The 22,326-nt window shown below is 40.4% G+C and overlaps 1 protein-coding gene across 1 annotated transcript in view; it reads right to left on the minus strand.

Annotated features, from left to right (window-relative positions):
• The window catches only part of LOC139392774 (liprin-alpha-2-like), a 235,585-nt gene that overhangs the window by 10,789 nt on the left and 202,470 nt on the right, over positions 1-22,326 (minus strand). Inside the window, 7 exon segments of the mRNA XM_071141021.1 lie at positions 55-120; positions 3,534-3,734; positions 5,025-5,106; positions 8,786-8,870; positions 12,413-12,597; positions 12,798-12,925; positions 13,685-13,714. Coding sequence (XP_070997122.1) covers positions 55-120; positions 3,534-3,734; positions 5,025-5,106; positions 8,786-8,870; positions 12,413-12,597; positions 12,798-12,925; positions 13,685-13,714 — 777 coding nt within the window.

Genomic DNA, 22,326 nt, shown 5'->3' on the forward strand with positions numbered 1-22,326 from the left:
CAAGAAAAGAGAGAAGTGAGTGAGAGAAGAGGTAAAAGGAGAGGAAGGACTAACCGTTTTGGAGGAGGGTGCTGCGAGGGTCTCCATTTCCTCGTGGGTCACCCATACATTGCCTGACGGCTAGGAGTGCGGTGCCCAAGAGAAGAAGACAGCAGCAGCAGCAGTAGTCCGCCAGGAGGGGCAAGCAGTATTAAAGAAGAAGAGCAGCACCACTGTAAGCCAATAGTGTTATAGCATCATGGTCAGATGATGAGCAGGCCCGCCCCTCTGGGTTCAAAGGGCACGCACAGTACACAAACAAACACAGACACAAAACTGTAGACATTGGTCCTTAACCACAGATCTAGGATCTACTCAGATCTACTCTACCACCATCATAACCTTATCCAGTAAAGGGGTGAAATACTATCTGATCCTGTATCAGTGGTTAGGGGCAACTTCTGACTTTGGATAGACAAAAACAGCACATAACACAGTAGCAGCCCACCTACACAGGTGCAACACACACGGGCCAAAGGAACACATTTACCATGCATGACAAGACTGGTTCACCATAAGCTAGTGTAGTAGTGGATTAGTACAGGTGTTTGGAACAAACAGACACAAATACAAACATGCATATCCACCTCAGTCTAGTTTGATATACCTCAGTGTTCCACAAGGTTAAACCCCTTTCTAACAGACTCAGTCTAGTTTGATATACCTCAGTGTTCCACAAGGTTAAACCCCTTTATAACAGACTCAGTCTAGTTTGATATACCTCAGTGTTCCACACGGTTAAACCCCTTTATAACAGACTCAGTCTAGTTTGATATACCTCAGTGTTCCACACGGTTAAACCCCTTTCTAACAGACTCAGTCTAGTTTGATATACCTCAGTGTTCCACAAGGTTAAACCCCTTTCTAACAGACTCAGTCTAGTTTGATATACCTCAGTGTTCCACACGGTTAAACCCCTTTATAACAGACTCAGTCTAGTTTGATATACCTCAGTGTTCCACACGGTTAAACCCCATTCCAACCCATTCTAATCTGTTGTTGATTCTAATTTTAGCAGCCATGATCACTGTGCTTTGCAGCCCCACTGGATCAAGCTGTCATGACCTAGATAAGATCACTTGAGGGGATGACAATCTCTATTAAAGACACCGTACTAAAGGGCTGCTCACGCATGCCTGTTTCACACTATAGAGCCGAGCCAAGCCCAGCTGTACTGGGCAGCACAGTACGGTTCGGGTCGGCCCCATAGGGTGAATCAGACGTCACTGTCTGTGAGCTTAAAGGAAGCAGAATAACCAGTCCTGCGACTGGTATGGAGCAGAACCCTGCATTTACAGGGTTGATTAACCCAGAGTTTAAACTTAAAGTGGTCGTTTGGTTCAGAGGGGCAGGGAACTGACCATCAGTCACAGCAGGGGGCACCATGGCAGAGGGGGGGTCTATAGAGTCATATTCCCAGTTCACTGCTCCTTGATGAAAGATTCATGAGCAGTGTATGTGTGTGTGTGTGTGTGTGTGTGTGTGTGTGTGTGTGTGTGTGTGTGTGTGTGTGTGTGTGTGTGTGTGTTCGTGTGAGAGAGAGAGAGTGTGTGAATGTGAAAACCCTGCTGGTCATCTATGAACATCTTGGTCATGTTCTGTTAAAATCTCCACCCGGCACAGCCAGAAGAGGACTGGCCACCCCTGATAGCCTGGTTCCTCTCTAGGTTTCTTCCTAGGTTCTGGCCTTTCTAGGGAGTTTTTCCTAGCCACCGTGCTTCTACATCTGCATTGCTTGCTGTTTGGGGTTTTAGGCTGGGTTTTCTGAACAGCACTTTGTGACATCAGCTGATGTAAGAAGGGCTTTATAAATAAATTTGATTGAAATTTGATGGATAAAGCTACATAGAATAAACAGTTTGTAGCATTAAGCTCAGCAGGTTCCTCAGAGGTTACATGAAATCACCATGACAACTTCGGAGCTGTGAAACAGACTGAGGTATAAAATAACTGTTGGTGTGGTAAATTAGAGTAAATGCTGCAGAGCTGAATTAAGTGCATGAGCTGACTGACACTACTGAGAGATAAACAAGCCGGCCTTAACCGGTTTCCTACCATTCTCTCCAACATTCAGTTACCAACACAAAGGATAGAGATGCTACACAAGCCAGGCTCTCTGACTGTGAAGGCGTTACAATGCAAACTAGCAGAAATAGCTTCTTGAGTGTCTTTACCCTTGAAGACTATACTGTCTGTGTGTATGTATGTGTGTGTGTATCGGAGCTAAGAACGTGCCGTAAGCTCACTCAGAATGTCGCCGGTGGAGCTATCGAATAGGTCGAATGCATTTTCTATAGCTCAATGTGTTTGTTGTCAAGCAGGCGGTCACGTGTGTTGGTGTGATAGAGGAGCCTGGTTAACTTTTTATGGCTGCAGGGGCAGTATTGAGTAGCTTGGATGAAAAGGTGCCCATCGTAAATGGCCAGCTCCTCAGTCTCAGTTGCTAATATATGCATATTATTATTAGTATTGGATAGAAAACACTCTAAAGTTTCCAAAACTGTCAAAATATTGTCTGTGAGTATAACAGAACTGATATTGCAGGCGAAACCCTGAGGAAAATCAAAACAGGAAGTGGCTTCTATTTTGAAAACTTCATGTTCCATAGCCTCCCTTTGCTGGATTTAAAGGGATATGAACCAGATTCCTTTTCCTATCGCTTCCTCAAGGTGTCAACAGTCTACAGACATAGTTTCAGGCTTTTATTTTGAAAAATGAGCCAGAACGATAACATCGTGTCAAGTGGTCACATGAGTTTTGCCTAGCGCAACAGAGTTTGGATAGGTATTGCTTTTCCCTCTCCTACTGTGAAAGACATTTGAGGTTGATATATTATCGATTATATATTTTAAAAACAAGGATTGATAATAAAAAAACATTTGACATGTTTCTGTGGACATTATGGAAACTATTTGGAATTTTCTTCTGCGTTGTCGTGACCGCTCTTTCCTGTGGATTTCTGAATATAACGTGACAAACAAACGGAGGTATTTTGGATATAAAAATAATCTTTATGGAACAAAAGGAACATTTGTTGTGTAACTGGGAGTCTCGTGAGTGAAAACATCCGAAGATCATCAAAGGTAAACGATTAATTTGATTGCTTTTCTGATATTCGTGACCAAGCTACCAGATGCTAAGTCTACTTAATGTTTTGTTGTGCGATCGATAAACTTACACAAACGCTTGGATTGCTTTCGCTGTAAAGCATCATTTCTAAATCTGACACGACAGGTGGATTAACAAAAGGCTAAACTGTGTTTTCCCATATTGTGATTTCATGGATATAAATATTTTTCGTAATATTTATTGTATGTAGCGCTATGCTATTCAGCGGTTGTTGAGGACACTTATCCCGTTAGTGGGATTGCAGCCATAACAAGTTAAAGCCCAGACGGGCAGGCTCAGGGAGGCAGCGCTATATGCTAAGCTAACACACTGACGGCAGTTACATGCATAGGTGCATGTGTGTGTGTGTGTCAATGGACACTCACGGTTCTGGAGGTTGGCGGGGCAGATGGACTGGTGAGGGAGACCATCTCCTGGATGGCCAGTCTCAGTTTGAGGCGGTGCAGGGGGTTACTGATGCCAATTTCCCTCTGGATCTCTGTGTCCGACAGGGCAGACATGATGGCACCGCTCTTCACGTTGGCACGACACGCCGCCACATACCAGGCGGGCATCCCCAGCCACAGCTGAAACAGGATGAGGAAGACCATTTGTGATTTCATGTAAAGTAGAGAGTGAGCTTGTTTTGACAAATTATCGGTGATGTGGTGGGAGGACTTGTCTACCATCCTTACTTATGGTAGACAAGTTGAGTAGCGCTTCCTTGTTTTAATAAAGATCTACTGAGAAACAGTAGGGGGCAGTCATGGTTGAAATGTTCACCTTGTATGTCAAGCATGTTCTATCACGATTAAATGAGAAAAAACTGAATACAGACAGGATATTTCAATGAAGACAGAAAATAAACTGTGATGATTCATTGATAGGCAATGCATTCATTTACTTAATGAATACCCATGTTAATATTAAACAACATCACTATGGCCTTTATGAGGTGTAATGTCAAGCAATTACACTCAAACCCATTTGGAATTGATTTAACTAGGAAAAGGTGTGCTGGGGAGAACATGGCATAGTAAATCACAGAGTAGACCTTTACCAACAGCCTCTGAGGCTTCCACCAAGGTGACATCAAAATCTGGGACATTGACTCCATTAATATCAGTGAGATCCAGATTCAATCCACTGCTGGTCCCATAGGCCCAACACCAGAGTGTTTCCCAACTCCAGTCCTCCAGTACCCCCAACATCACACAGTGTTGTTATAGCCTGGGACAAACACACCGCATTCAACTCATTGAGGGCTTGATGATCAGTTGACCAGTTGTATCAGGTGTGCTTGTCCAGGGCTACAATAAAAGTGAGTACCGTTGGGGTACTGGAGGACTGGAGTTGGGGAAGCACTGGATTAGATAATAGACTTAATATAATAAAGCACAAAGAGTAATGTCAGCCGGAGGCGTAATCATTTTAGAATAACTCTCGGTAACATGCTGACTACTACGGCATTGGATTTCCCCGGGTCGTAATTACAACACAATACATCCAACGATTATGTAACAGCACTGTGTCGTTCCACATCCTTTACCAGTCATGTTTTGATTAAAGGAAAGCATCTGGTCTGCATTTCGAAGTGCCGTATTAGAAAGGGTGACCATTAGGCTGTGGAACGGCATCGGGTAATTGATTTGAAATGTGAAACATCATCAACGGTCAGAGGTTAGAGGATAATGGGTGTCGTATCTCAGGTGAATGCTGAGTGTGCAGACTGGGGAGTCGAGGAGGAATAGACCACTTCACCGGGGCGGAGAATATTATCTTCTTCACAGAGTGGGAGTCTGGCACAGACCTTGTGAATCTATCCCAGAGGCGGGAGGATTGAGAATGGCTCCAGGCCAGAGTAGAGGAGTGCCTACCTCCAGCCAGGCCACCACTGTGGGGCCGTCCCATTGGGCGAAAGGTAAGCCTTTCCTCCTCGCCTCTTCCAACAGCTCGTGCCTGAGGGCGGGAGCAGAGACATGGGATTAATGCACTGCACACACACATATACTGAGACAGTCACACCCCCCCCCCCCCCCCCACACACAAGGCACTAGTATTACACCGAGATTTTGTGTGTGTGTTCACTGTACAGTGCCACACACTTTATCTCTCACACTCTCTTTCTAAAAGGGCACGGTCTTATCATACAGTACATCAATCTCTCCATACACACACTGCATGTAAAATGAGTACTCTCACTCTCTGCCCCTAGCTCTCTCTCTCCCTGTCTCTGCCTCTCTAACCCCCTCTCTCTGCCTCTTTTTCTCTCTGCTACTCTGCCTCTTTCTCTCTCTTTCTCTCTCTGCCTCTCATTCACCATCTGGTCCAGACACACCTTGAAGGGACAGCTAGGGCTGCTGGGCTGGTCACTGAAGCCTGACTTTGAGTTGCTAATCTGAAGAACCATCAATCTCCACTTGTCTCTGTGCTGCAGCTGGGAATGTATTACTACTGCTGAGATACTAACCACAGAGAGACTGGGCTTTTTCTGCTGACTGAGATACTAACCACAGAGAGACTGGGCTTTTTCTGCTGACTGAGATACTAACCACAGAGAGACTGGGCTTTTTCTGCTGACTGAGATACTAACCACAGAGAGACTGCGCTTTTTCTGCTGACTGAGATACTAACCACAGAGAGACTGGGCTTTTTATTCTGCTGACTGCAATATCCTTTTGAGAGTCTTGCTGAATGTATTCTTTCTGGCCATCTTTAAATGGTGTTTGGTGTCTTTATTCACATTCTTTGATGGAATACTGCATTTTTGTGTGGCGGTGGAAGTGTTCCATAGGTAAACTAAGATGGCCAGAGTGAAATCGAGAAATGTGTTATTTATGCTGAGCACCACTTTGAAAGCAGTGCTAAGCACTCCTGACGCCATACTCAGCTCAGAGTAAATTGCACCTTATCTAGGGAGAGCAGAGGAGAGGAGGTTCTCTTTACTCAGTCATGTACCAGGCAATTTGTAATATGCTGATTCCTGCGACACCAACTCTGTTAGGCAGAGAGACAGAACTGATGAACAGTCTATATAAATGTGTGTTTGGGGTATGTGTGTGTGTGTGTCTCATCTTTATTGCTGTGTGCACACTTTTAACTAATGGAGTTGGGGAGCAGATGGCTGGGAGGCCTATGGTGTAGAAAAGAACCAGAGAGGCTACGCTAGAGAGATACCCAACTGTGGAACGCTACTTCTTGAAGACAGTTGATAGTGTCTGACTGGTCTAAGAGTCTGAATATAGAGAGGGCCTGTTGAGCTGATAAATACATAACTCACACAACATGCTACACACAAAAACAGACTTCTGAAGTTACAATTCTATTCAGTGACAGTTCTAAGGCAGGAAACTACTTCATGAGTGCAGCTAAAATGTCTTCTATCTGGAGACAAAGTGGCCAACATGAGGCATATGGAGAAAAGGCATGTGACACATTATGTATGTGACTTGGTCAGAGTTGAAGGCCTCAGTGCAGAGAAAGGGCACTTGAATACACCATACAAAGACTGAATGGACTGACAGACAACATAGGAGATGTGTCCATTGATATTAATCAATAATCAATTGTTTCCATTCAATGTCGTATCAATACAACAAGCATATAGATAGATATGTTCATGTCAGGTTGTTGTGGATGAGATACACATCCACTGAACATAGCTGGGAAAGGAAGGAAACAGTTATGACAAAGAAAATAAAACAACAAGATATGACGCCCCATAACCCGGTATCAGAACCGGTTATATCTCACAGTCACAGATATAGAAACACGCACAAGGAAGGAGGAAGGTATTGGACATTCCAAGTATAAAAATCAACCCCATTAACAGGTGACGGCACACATTCTTTGTCCAGCCATGGATGCAGCCGCCACTGCACTGTGGGGAAGAAACATTTTATACGGTATATGAAAAGATAGAAAGATCGAAAGGAAGAAAGACAGCTAGAAAGCAAGGGGTCATTAACAGCCATAGAGGGACAGAGTGACGTCAGCTTTGGCACCGGCCATTGGGAGGGGGACAGATGGATGGACAGAGGTGGACAGACGGCACAGCGCTGACAATGGAGATGTCCAGGTGTCACACTGTCACAACTTACCCGCTTCTTTAGTCACAGGATGAGAGGGAGGGAGGAAGAGTACAAGGAGAGAGAGAGGAAGAGAAAGTGACGGGAGACAAAAAGTGCACAAATGTTAATGAGTTAACACCCCCCCCAACTACCACCTTGCCCCCAAACACACACAAATGCACAAACACACACACACACACTGCCCATTCATGCACGGACACATATTCAAACACACACACACACACATACACACACTGTCCATACATGCACGGACACATATTCAAACACACTGCCCATACATGCACGGACACATATTCAAACACACACACATGGATGCACACACAAACAGCAAAATAGAAACAGTCTCTCAAGTAGACAGTTGACAAGAGCTTTCCCAAAGACTGACATTAGAACAGTAGAATGACAAGTCAAAGAGTAATACTGGTTAGCAAAAGAAAAGCCACTTTCTTCTTCTCTTCGGTCGATGTAGCTTTTTACAGCATCGCGTGCAGGCAGACGAAAGATAATGCACTTGGGGCAAGACACCTGCAATGCATTGGCTCACATTCTTCACAGGAACAAACCAGCCAAATGCCAAACATTACCCAACACATCACACATACACAACACATCAGCAATGAACCATCACGATATTGACCAGGCTGAAAATGTCAATGTAAATTCAGCAGGCAGTTCAATAGCATGCACTGGAGGAGAGTATCAAGATGCAAGGCGGTCCACTTCCTGGAAAACTGGAGAATCGACACCAAATACAACACAGTCGTCATCATCATAATACCTTCTATTAATCATCTGTAAGGGTGGGAAAGTTATTTGTCATGACAACTCAAAGCTCGCCGACAGAGAACACATTTGTCATTTGGCACTGACACGGTAGACACATACATCCCCAGTTGAAAGGAGAAGAAACTTGCACATGAGGGAACCCCTCTGTTTTGTCGTTCATGTGTGGGTTTAAAGGAGGACTATATCTGGAAAACCAAACCAAAAGAATGAACTAAGAATTGTAGGCCTACAATGTGTGACATGAATAGACTTCCAACACAATCAATAGTCTGACTGTGTTTGGTTAGGGGGGATCCCTCTATTGTACGTCTATTCAGGTTCCTGGTCTGTATTGATCCTCTCTCTGCTGGAGAGTGGGAGTATTGGAGATGTATCTTCTATCCAGCCACATGTGGAACTGCCTCCTATACAGGGAAAGGACTAATGAAACCCCACAGGGATTCCTCACCAGCCACTGTGTACGGGGTCAAAGGTTGGAAACAGGATAATGATCTCTATTCAGATGTACTATAGACAGACACTGCTGTCTGGCACATAAAAAGGTGTGTGTATCATAACACTGTAGTAGTGTCACTACTACAGTAGTGTCATGTACAGTAGATTAACACAGGGGGGTGTTAGTACTGGTGTGGTACATTGCCCAGTGTTTTTAGTGACACAGGTATGATTTATCTCCCACTGGCTGTGATGTGAGGCAATCGAGTATTATTGAGCGCAAGGTTGTTGTTTGTTTGGGGTGAAATGCTGTTGTGAAAGCTTACTTCTTTTTCAGCCGGCGGTCTTTCTCAGCCTGAGTCCCCAGCTTCCCCACAGCCATGTCCTGACCCAGGTCTGGATCAGACACTCCTGTGAGAGAGGGAGAATGGGACGTTACTGCACTGCCTGCATGGCTCGTAGATAGCATCCAGACAGTACTAGCAAGGAGCCACAATTATCTCTTCTGAATCTGTACTCAACAGAGAGTTTACGCTTTTTCAAAATCACTTAACGTCTTTGGGCTGGGGGCAGTAGTGAGTAGCTTGGATGAATAAGGTGCCCAGAGTAAACTGTCTGCTACTCAGGCCCAGTTGCTAATATATGCATATTATTTGGATAGACAACACTCTGAAGTTTCTAAAACTGTTTGAATGATGTCTGTGAGTATAACATAACTCATATGGCAGGCAAAAACCTGAGAAAAAATCAAACCAGGAAGTGGGAAATCTGAAATCATTCCCTATCGAATGCACAGTGTCTATGGGGTCAAATTGGTGTCAACAGTCTTTAGAACCTTGTTTGATGCTTCTACTGTGAGGTGGGGGCGAATGAGAGGGGAATGAGTCAGAGGTCTGGCAAAGAGCCACGAGCTCGCCACGCGCGTTCACGTGAGAGTTAGCTTGTGGTACCTGAACTATTTGCTCTGACTCTACCTTGCACTGAGCCTACGCACACTCACTAGACTATATATACACATAACATACTGTTTACACACTCACTAGACTATATATACACACCATACTGTATACACACTCACTAGACTATATATACACACCATACTGTATACACACTCACTAGACTATATACACACACACTCATTAGACGATATATACACACACAACATATTGTATACACACTCACTAGACTATATATACACACAACTTACTGTATACACACTCACTAGACTATATATACACACCATATACACACTCACTAGACTACATATACACACCATATACACACTCACTAGACTATATATACACACCATATACACACTCACTAGACTATATATACACACCATATACACACTCACTAGACTACATATACACACCATATACACACTCACTAGACTATATATACACACCATATACACACTCACTAGACTATATATACACACCATATACACACTCACTAGACTACATATACACACCATATACACACTCACTAGACTATATATACACACCATATACACACTCACTAGACTATATATACACACCATATACACACTCACTAGACTACATATACACACCATATACACACTCACTAGACTATATATACACACCATATACACACTCACTAGACTATATATACACACACACAAACACACACAATTTGCTGCTGCTATTCTGTTCTTTATTTTACTCATATTATCTATCCTGATGCCTAGTCAATTTACCCTGCTGCCTTCATGTACATATCTACCTCAAATACCTTACTATTATTATCTATCCTGATGCCTAGTCACTTTACCCTGCCTTCATGTACATATCTACCTCAAAGACCTCGTACCGCTGCACATTGATCTGGTACTGGTACTCCCTGTATTTAGCTTCAGAATTGATCTGGTACTGGTACTCCCTGTATATAAACTCAGCAAAAAAAGAAACAATGTCAACTGCATTGATTTAAAGAAAACTTAACATGTGTAAATATTTGTAAGTTCCACAGACATGTGACTAACAGAAATGGAATAAAATCAAAAGTAAAAAGTGTGTGGCCACCAGCTGCATTAAGTACTGCAGTACTGCATCTCCTTCTCATGGACTGCACCAGATTAGCCAGTTCTTGATGTGAGATGTTACCCCACTCTTCCACCAAAGCACCTGCAAGTTCCCAGACATTTCTGGGGGTGATGGCTCTAGCCCTCACCCTCCGATCTAACAGGTCCCAGACGTGCTGAATGGGATTGAGATCCAGGCTCTTCGCTGGCCATGGCAGAACACTGACATTCCTGTCTTGCAGAAAATCACGCACAGAACGAGCAGTATGGCTGGTGGCAGGATGTGGGTGGGTTTATGCCCATAGGCGACGTTATTGCGGGTGATGTCTGGTGAGGAAATGCCTTACAACAGGCCTACAAGCCTTCAGTCCAGCCTCTCTCAGCCTATTGCGGACAGTCTGAGCACTGATGGAGGGTTTGCACGTTCCTGGTGTAACTCGGATAGTTGTTGTTGCCATCCTGTACCTGTCCCGCAGGTGTGATGTTCGGATGTACCGATCCTGTGCAGGTGCTGTTACACGTCGTCTGCCACTGTGAGGACAATCAGCTGTCCGTACTGTCTCCCTGTAGCGCTGTCTTGGGCGTCTCACAGTACGGACATTGCAATTTATTGCCCTGCATTCCTCATGCCTCCTTGCAGCATGCCTAAGGCACATTCACGCAGATGAGCAGGGACCCTGGGCATCTTTCTTTTGGTGTTTTTCCAGAGTCAGTAGAAAGGCCTCTTTAGTGTCCTAATTTTTCATAACTGTGACCTTAATTGCCTACCATCTGTAAGCGGTTAGTGTCTTAACAACCTTTCCACAGATGCATGTTCATGAATTGTCTATGGTTCATTGAACAAGCATGGGAAACAGTGTTGAAACCCTTTACAATGAAGATATGTGAAGTTATTTGGATTTTTATGAATTATCTTTGAAAGACAGGGTCCTGAAAAAGGGACGTTTCTTTCTTTTTTTAAACTCTTAGACTATCGATACCGACAGAATAAGAACAAGTCTTTGATATTAATTACTAGTCTGCAGCTAAGAATTCGGAATCATTGAACACGAAGCCCGACAACCGCCGAAACATCTATTCTATAAAGACATGAATGAATGTCACTCTGAACTATCCATTCTAACCACGACAGAGAGAGAGAGAGGGCGGACAGACTCTCCAACAGAAACAAACTTTTCAACAGAGATCCCGACGACACACTGAGCGCAAATATATATATTGATTGTAATTGTTCCCGAATGAGTGAGCGTTCATGTGCAAAGGATTAGCATTTCAATTGTTATAATTATCACTCTGTCTAATAAGCCGCCATACCGATTTAGCCCACTAAGGCACATTCTCCTATCATTTCCTTGTAACCATATCTACTGTTTGTTAAGCATTTCTGTGAATTACTTAGCTAGTAAATACATTATTTTAAGACAATTGATGTATGGATGACTCATAGTAAAGACTGGGTTCGTGCAGATAAGCAATAATTGACGACGTTTGGAATGAGACAAACATGAGGTAAATAATAATTCATTAATTCGAAGACTCATTGATCAGATATTAAAATATCTGAAAGTTATATTAGGAAAATTATAACTTTGTAATCTGAATATTTTCCTTGGTGCCCCGACATCCTGGTTAATTACAGTTACGTGATTAATCAGTTTAATCGCGTAATAATAATTGCAGAGAGTTATTTGATAAATAAGTCTTCAGTTTTAATGATGCCAAAGACACGACAATCTGCTACTGGTACTCTCTGTATATACAGTGGGGAGAACAAGTATTTGATACACTGCCGATTTTGCAGGTTTTCCTACTTACAAAGCATGTAGAGGTCTGTAATTTTTATCAGTACATAGAGTACATAGAACAGACAAGAGCAACTCATATCAGAGAGATGCAGAGTGTAGACCAGTACCTTGGCTCTGCCCGATGGCCTCCCTGTGGGCATGCAGCTGTGCCAGTCTGGTCTTCTCCTTCTTGCCAAACAGGCGTCCGATGGAGGACTTGATGCCTTTCTTCTTGGGCTGCTTGTTGATGGAGTCCTGACTGCTGGCTACGCTGCTCAGAGCACTGGCCTCTGCCTCCAGGCTGGCAGCAATGCTGCAAACACACACATGCACACATTTGCATACACACGCATGCACACGCATGCACGCACACACACACACAGTCAAGGAAAAAGATACAACTTGGGTAAGAGATAATTTGTCTCATAAACTACCGTCAGGATGAAGAAGGTGGAGTATGTGTGTGTGTGTGTGTGTGTGTGTGTGTGTGTGAGCGCTATAAGTGCAGCATACCCTCGGGCCTCGTTGTGTGAGGAGGCTGGCAGTGTGCGGGTCATGCGTACGGTCCGGGGCGTGGGAGGAGGGGACGTCTCACACTTGATGGTAGCCTTGTCCTGGCCGTCATCGTCGGTGGCCGCAATCTGACCGTGGAGAGGTGAAGAGACCTGTTAGTAGCTCTTATAAAACTAGTATAGTAACACCTCACACATCAATCTCTACAACACTGTTATTACACTATAGTCACACCTCACACATCAGTCTCTACAACACTGTTATTACACTATAGTCACACCTCACACATCAATCTCTACAACACTGTTATTACACTATAGTCACACCTCACACATCAATCTCTACAACACTGTTATTACACTATAGTAACACCTCACACCAATCTCTACAACACTGTTATTACACTATAGTAACACCTCACACATCAATATCTACAACACTGTTATTACACTATAGTAACACCTCACATCAATCTCTACAACACTGTTATTACACTATAGTCACACCTCACACATCAATATCTACAACACTGTTATTACACTATAGTAACACCTCACACATCAATCTCTACAACACTGGTATTACACTATAGTAACACCTCACACATCAATCTCTACAACACTGTTATTACACTATAGTCACACCACACAATCTCTACAACACTGGTATTACACTATAGTCAGACCTAACACAATCTCTACAACACTGTTACTACACTATAGTCACACCTCACACATCAATATCTACAACACCGTTTGCTTATAGGTCTTCAGAGTCCAATAATGGCAAGGATACACCAGACCATGACAGTCATCTACAGGAAGACAGAGGTACTATGAATTTGAAATGTCTGATGTAATAAAATGAACATATCATTAGTACTGTACCTTTCTCCTGTGTTTCCTCAGATCACTGGGCTGCAGGGTGGAGGACAGGAAAGAAAAGGAAAACAGCAGTTTACAGTAAATCAGTAAGATTAAACAAAATGTCCTCCTCCATACAGAAACACCTAATTTATAGTTATAGACATGGCTATCCCGATATACCATCAGGTGGGCAGACGACTTGTCAATTACACATTACACCACACAATCAACTACAGTGATTTGTTGAAAAAATAACCTGCTTTGCCACTATTCATTTGAGAGGTCAATAAAATCAAAGGCTCATTCTTTAAAAGCCCCTGGGTATTGGTAACATTCACTCTCTGAGACCGTTTGACTGGCTGGCTGGCTGGCTGGCTGGCTGGCTGGCTGGCTGGCTGGCTGGCTGGCTGGCTGGCTGGCTGGCTGGCTGGCTGGCTGGCTGGTGGGGATTTAAATATTTTTAGCCCAGTGGAGGATAGAAAAAAGAGACAGACTCCCTGTGATGGGGACATCTGGAGCGCTACAGCCCTGGGTCAGTGTGCTGAGTGTGTGTGTGTGTGTGTGTGACAGACAGACAGACAGACAGACAGACAGACAGACAGACAGACAGACAGACAGACAGAAAATCCTCTATCGACGGTACACACAGTCAGCTGATCAGTTCATCCTAATGCGTGTATTTCTAGATTGCCATTCAATAATGTCATCTGGGGATTCATCAAGGCAGACCTTTTTTCCTTGGTAGTATTGTCTCCATCAGAAGCTGGAGCAGCCAGAGCAACACACTAGTAAAAACAACCAATGTACCAAGGCACATGACAGGGAAGTGCTGCAACAGGCCTGACAGACAGTACTTTTATTGACCTAATGGAGACAGCACTTTTATTGACCTAACAGACAGTACTTTTATTGACCTAACAAACAATACTTTTATTGACCAAATGTAGACAGTACTTTTATTGACCTAAAACACAGTACTTTTATTGACCTAACAGACAGTACTTTTATTGACCTAACAGAGAGTACTTTTATTGACCTAACAGAGAGTACTTTTATTGACCTAACAGACAGTACTTTTACTGACCTAACAGACAGTACTTTTATTGACCTAACAGACAATACTTTTATTGACCTAACAGACAGTACTTTTATTGACCTAACAGACAGTACTTTTATTGACCTAACAGAGTACTTTTATTGACCTAACAGACAGTACTTTTATTGACCTAACAGAGAGTACTTTTATTGACCTAACAGAGAGTACTTTTATTGACAAAACAGACAGTACTTTTACTGACCTAACAGACAGTACTTTTATTGACCTAACAGACAGTACTTTTATTGACCTAACAGAGAGTACTTTTATTGACCTAATGTAGAAAGCACTTTTATTGACCTAACAGAGAGTACTTTTATTGACCTAATGTAGAAAGCACTTTTATTGACCTAACAGAGAGTACTTTTATTGACCTAACAGACAGTACTTTTACTGACCTAACAGACAGTACTTTTATTGACCTAACAGACAATACTTTTATTGACCTAACAGACAGTACTTTTACTGACCTAACAGACAGTACTTTTATTGACCTAACAGACAATACTTTTACTGACCTAACAGACAGTACTTTTATTGACCTAACAGACAGTACTTTTATTGACCTAACAGACAGTACTTTTATTGACCTAACAGAGAGTACTTTTATTGACCTAACAGAGAGTACTTTTATTGACCTAATGTAGACAGCACTATTATTGACCTAACAGACAATACTTTTATTGACCTAACAGACAGTACTTTTATTGACCTAACAGACAATACTTTTATTGACCTAACAGACAGTACTTTTATTGACCTAATGTAGAAAGCACTTTTATTGACCTAATGTAGACAGTACTTTTATTGACCTAATGTAGACAGCACTTTTATTGACCTAACAGACAGTACTTTTATTGACCTAACAGACAGTACTTTTATTGACCTAATGTAGAAAGCACTTTTATTGAACTAACAGAGAGTACTTTTATTGACCTAATGTAGACAGCACTTTTATTGACCTAATGTAGACAGCAATTTTATTGACCTAACAGACAGTACTTTTATTGACCTAACAGAGAGTACTTTTATTGACCTAATGTAGACAGCACTTTTATTGACCTAACAGACAGTACTTTTATTGACCTAACAGACAGTACTTTTATTGACCTAATGTAGAAAGCACTTTTATTGACCTAACAGACAATACTTTTATTGACCTAACAGACAATACTTTTATTGACCTAAAAGACAGTACTTTTATTGACCTAACAGACAATACTTTTATTGACCTAACAGACAGCACTTTTATTGACCTAACAGAGAGTACTTTTATTGACCTAACAGACAGTACTTTTATTGACCTAACAGACAGTACTTTTATTGACCTAACAGACAGTACTTTTATTGACCTAACAGACAGTACTTTTATTGACCTAACAGACAGTACTTTTATTGACCTAACAGACAGTACTTTTATTGACCTAACAGACAATACTTTTATTGACCTAACAGACAGTACTTTTATTGACCTAACAGAGAGTACTTTTATTGACCTAATGTAGAAAGCACTTTTACTGACCTAACAGACAGTACTTTTATTGACCTAACAGACAGTACTTTTATTGACCTAACAGACAATACTTTTATTGGCCTAACAGAGAGCACTTTTATTGACCTAACAGACAATACTTTTATTGACCTAACAGACAGTACTTTTACTGACCTAATGTAGACAGTACTTTTATTGACCTAATGTAGACAGTACTTTTATTGACCTAATGTAGACAGTACTTTTATTGACCTAACAGAGAGTACTTTTATTGACCTAATGTAGACAGTACTTTTATTGACCTAATGTAGACAGTACTTTTATTGACCTAATGTAGAAAGCACTTTTATTGACCTAATGTAGACAGCACTTTTATTGACCTAATGTAGAAAGCACTTTTATTGACCTAACAGACAATACTTTTATTGACCTAATGTAGAAAGCACTTTTATTGACCTAACAGAGAGTACTTTTATTGACCTAATGTAGACAGCACTTTTATTGACCTAACAGACAATACTTTTATTGACCTAACAGACAGTACTTTTATTGACCTAACAGAGAGTACTTTTATTGACCTAATGTAGAAAGCACTTTTATTGACCTAACAGACAGTACTTTTATTGACCTAACAGAGAGTACTTTTATTGACCTAATGTAGAAAGCACTTTTACTGACCTAACAGACAATACTTTTATTGACCTAAAAGACAGTACTTTTATTGACCTAACAGACAATACTTTTATTGACCTAACAGACAGCACTTTTATTGACCTAACAGAGAGTACTTTTATTGACCTAACAGACAGTACTTTTATTGACCTAACAGACAGTACTTTTATTGACCTAACAGACAGTACTTTTATTGACCTAACAGACAGTACTTTTATTGACCTAACAGACAGTACTTTTATTGACCTAACAGACAGTACTTTTATTGACCTAACAGACAGTACTTTTATTGACCTAACAGACAGTACTTTTATTGACCTAACAGACAGTACTTTTATTGACCTAACAGACAATACTTTTATTGACCTAACAGACAGTACTTTTATTGACCTAACAGAGAGTACTTTTATTGACCTAACAGAGAGTACTTTTATTGACCTAACAGACAGTACTTTTATTGACCTAACAGACAGTACTTTTATTGACCTAACAGACAGTACTTTTACTGACCTAACAGACAGTACTTTTATTGACCTAACAGACAGTACTTTTATTGACCTAACAGACAATACTTTTATTGGCCTAACAGAGAGCACTTTTATTGACCTAACAGACAATACTTTTATTGACCTAACAGACAGTACTTTTACTGACCTAATGTAGAAAGCACTTTTATTGACCTAATGTAGACAGTACTTTTATTGACCTAATGTAGACAGTACTTTTATTGACCTAACAGAGAGTACTTTTATTGACCTAATGTAGACAGTACTTTTATTGACCTAATGTAGACAGTACTTTTATTGACCTAATGTAGAAAGCACTTTTATTGACCTAATGTAGACAGCACTTTTATTGACCTAATGTAGAAAGCACTTTTATTGACCTAACAGACAATACTTTTATTGACCTAATGTAGAAAGCACTTTTATTGACCTAACAGAGAGTACTTTTATTGACCTAATGTAGACAGCACTTTTATTGACCTAACAGACAATACTTTTATTGACCTAACAGACAGTACTTTTATTGACCTAACAGAGAGTACTTTTATTGACCTAATGTAGAAAGCACTTTTACTGACCTAACAGACAGTACTTTTATTGGCCTAACAGAGAGCACTTTTATTGACCTAACAGACAATACTTTTATTGACCTAACAGACAGTACTTTTATTGACCTAATGTAGAAAGCACTTTTATTGACCTAATGTAGACAGTACTTTTATTGACCTAACAGACAGTACTTTTTTGACCTAACAGACAGTACTTTTATTGACCTAACAGACAGTACTTTTATTGACCTAATGTAGAAAGCACTTTTATTGACCTAACAGAGAGTACTTTTATTGACCTAATGTAGACAGCACTTTTATTGACCTAACAGACAGTACTTTTATTGACCTAACAGACAGTACTTTTATTGACCTAATGTAGAAAGCACTTTTATTGACCTAACAGAGAGTACTTTTATTGACCTAATGTAGACAGTACTTTTATTGACCTAACAGACAGTACTTTTATTGACCTAATGTAGAAAGCACTTTTATTGACCTAACAGACAATACTTTTATTGACCTAACAGACAATACTTTTATTGACCTAACAGAGAGTACTTTTATTGACCTAACAGATAATGCTTTTATTGACCTAACAGACAGCACTTTTATTGACCTAACAGAGAGTACTTTTATTGACCTAACAGACAGTACTTTTATTGACCTAACAGACAGTACTTTTATTGACCTAACAGACAGTACTTTTATTGACCTAACAGACAATACTTTTATTGACCTAACAGAGAGTACTTTTATTGACCTAACAGACAATACTTTTATTGACCTAACAGACAGTACTTTTATTGACCTAACAGACAATACTTTTATTGACCTAACAGAGAGCACTTTTATTGACCTAACAGACAATACTTTTATTGACCTAACAGACAGTACTTTTATTGACCTAATGTAGAAAGCACTTTTATTGACCTAATGTAGACAGTACTTTTATTGACCTAACAGACAGTACTTTTATTGACCTAACAGACAGTACTTTTATTGACCTAACAGAGAGTACTTTTATTGACCTAATGTAGACAGTACTTTTATTGACCTAACAGACAGTACTTTTATTGACCTAACAGAGAGTACTTTTATTGACCTAATGTAGACAGTACTTTTATTGACCTAACAGAGAGTACTTTTACTGACCTAATGTAGACAGTACTTTTATTGACCTAACAGAGAGTACTTTTTTGACCTAATGTAGACAGTACTTTTATTGACCTAATGTAGACAGTACTTTTATTGACCTAACGTAGACAGTATTTTTTTTGTATTTTTTTAAAAAATGTACCCCTTTTTCTCCCCAATTTCGTGGTATCCAATTGTTGTAGTAGCTACTATCTTGTCTCATCGCTACAACTCCCGTACGGGCTCGGGAGAGACGAAGGTTGAAAGTCATGCGTCCTCCGATACACAACCCAACCAAGCCGCACTGCTTCTTAACACAGCGCACATCCAACCCGGAAGCCAGCCGCACCAATGCGCCGGAGGAAACGCCGTGCACCTGGCCACCTTGGTTAGCGTACACTGCGCCCAGCCCGCAATGTAGACAGTACTGTTATTGACCTAACAGACAGTACTTTTATTGACCTAATGTAGACTACTTTTATTGACCTAACAGGCATTACTTTTAATGACCTAACAGACAGTACTTTTAATGACCTAACAGGCATTAATTTTAATGACCTAACAGACAGTACTTTTATTGACCTAACAGACAGTACTTTTATTGACCTAATGTAGACTACTTTTATTGACCTAACAGGCATTACTTTTATTGACCTAACAGACATTACTTTTACTGACCTAATGTAGACAGTACTTTTATTGACCTAATGTAGACAGTACTTTTATTGACCTAATGTAGACAGTACTTTTATTGACCTAATGTAGACCGTACTTTTACTGACCTAATGTAGACAGTACTTTTATTGACCTAATGTAGACAGTACTTTTATTGACCTAATGTAGACAGTACTTTTATTGACCTAACAGACAGTACTTTTATTGACCTAACAGGCATTACTTTTATTGACCTAACAGACATGACTTTTACTGACCTAACAGACAGTACTTTTATTGACCTAATGTAGACAGTACTTTTATTGACCTAACAGACAGTACTTTTATTGACCTAACAGACAGCACTTTTATTGACCTAACATACAGTACTTTTATTGACCTAACAGACAGTACTTTTATTGACCTAATGTAGACAGTACTTTTATTGACCTAATGTAGAATACTTTTATTGACCTAATGTAGACAGTACTTTTATTGACCTAACAGAGAGTACTTTTATTGACCTAATGTAGACAGTACTTTTATTGACCTAATGTAGACAGTACTTTTATTGACCTAACGTAGACAGTATTTTTTTTGTATTTAAAAAAAAAATGTACCCCTTTTTCTCCCCAATTTCGTGGTATCCAATTGTTGTAGTAGCTACTATCTTGTCTCATCGCTACAACTCCCGTACGGGCTCGGGAGAGACGAAGGTTGAAAGTCATGCGTCCTCCGATACACAACCCAACCAAGCCGCACTGCTTCTTAACACAGCGCCCATCCAACCCGGAAGCCAGCCGCACCAATGCGCCGGAGGAAACGCCGTGCACCTGGCCACCTTGGTTAGCGTACACTGCGCCCAGCCCGCAATGTAGACAGTACTGTTATTGACCTAACAGACAGTACTTTTATTGACCTAATGTAGACTACTTTTATTGACCTAACAGGCATTACTTTTAATGACCTAACAGACAGTACTTTTAATGACCTAACAGGCATTAATTTTAATGACCTAACAGACAGTACTTTTATTGACCTAACAGACAGTACTTTTATTGACCTAATGTAGACTACTTTTATTGACCTAACAGACAGTACTTTTATTGACCTAATGTAGACTACTTTTATTGACCTAACAGGCATTACTTTTATTGACCTAACAGACATTACTTTTACTGACCTAATGTAGACAGTACTTTTATTGACCTAATGTAGACAGTACTTTTATTGACCTAATGTAGACAGCACTTTTATTGACCTAACAGACAGTACTTTTTTTGACCTAACAGGCATTACTTTTATTGACCTAACAGACATGACTTTTACTGACCTAACAGACAGTACTTTTATTGACCTAATGTAGACAGTACTTTTATTGACCTAACAGACAGTACTTTTATTGACCTAACAGACAGCACTTTTATTGACCTAATGTAGACAGTACTTTTATTGACCTAATGTAGACAGTACTTTTACTGACCTAATGTAGACAGTACTTTTATTGACCTAATGTAGACAGTACTTTTATTGACCTAACAGACAGTACTTTTATTGACCTAACAGGCATTACTTTTATTGACCTAACAGACATGACTTTTACTGACCTAACAGACAGTACTTTTATTGACCTAATGTAGACAGTACTTTTATTGACCTAACAGACAGTACTTTTATTGACCTAACAGACAGCACTTTTATTGACCTAACATACAGTACTTTTATTGACTTAACAGACATTACTTTTATTGACCTAATGTAGACAGTACTTTTATTGACCTAATGTAGACAGTACTTTTATTGACCTAATGTAGACTACTTTTAGCCCATCCAACCCGGAAGCCAGCCGCACCAATGCGCCGGAGGAAACGCCGTGCACCTGGCCACCTTGGTTAGCGTACACTGCGCCCAGCCCGCAATGTAGACAGTACTGTTATTGACCTAACAGACAGTACTTTTATTGACCTAATGTAGACTACTTTTATTGACCTAACAGGCATTACTTTTAATGACCTAACAGACAGTACTTTTAATGACCTAACAGGCATTAATTTTAATGACCTAACAGACAGTACTTTTATTGACCTAACAGACAGTACTTTTATTTACCTAATGTAGACTACTTTTATTGACCTAACAGACAGTACTTTTATTGACCTAATGTAGACTACTTTTATTGACCTAACAGGCATTACTTTTATTGACCTAACAGACATTACTTTTACTGACCTAATGTAGACAGTACTTTTATTGACCTAATGTAGACAGTACTTTTATTGACCTAATGTAGACAGTACTTTTATTGACCTAATGTAGACAGTACTTTTATTGACCTAATGTAGACAGTACTTTTACTGACCTAATGTAGACAGTACTTTTATTGACCTAATGTAGACAGTACTTTTATTGACCTAACAGACAGTATTTTTATTGACCTAACAGGCATTACTTTTATTGACCTAACAGACATGACTTTTACTGACCTAACAGACAGTACTTTTATTGACCTAATGTAGACAGTACTTTTATTGACCTAACAGACAGTACTTTTATTGACC

This window comes from Oncorhynchus clarkii, chromosome 33, assembly GCF_045791955.1.
Source record: "Oncorhynchus clarkii lewisi isolate Uvic-CL-2024 chromosome 33, UVic_Ocla_1.0, whole genome shotgun sequence".
In the NCBI taxonomy this organism is placed as follows: Eukaryota; Metazoa; Chordata; class Actinopteri; order Salmoniformes; family Salmonidae; genus Oncorhynchus; species Oncorhynchus clarkii.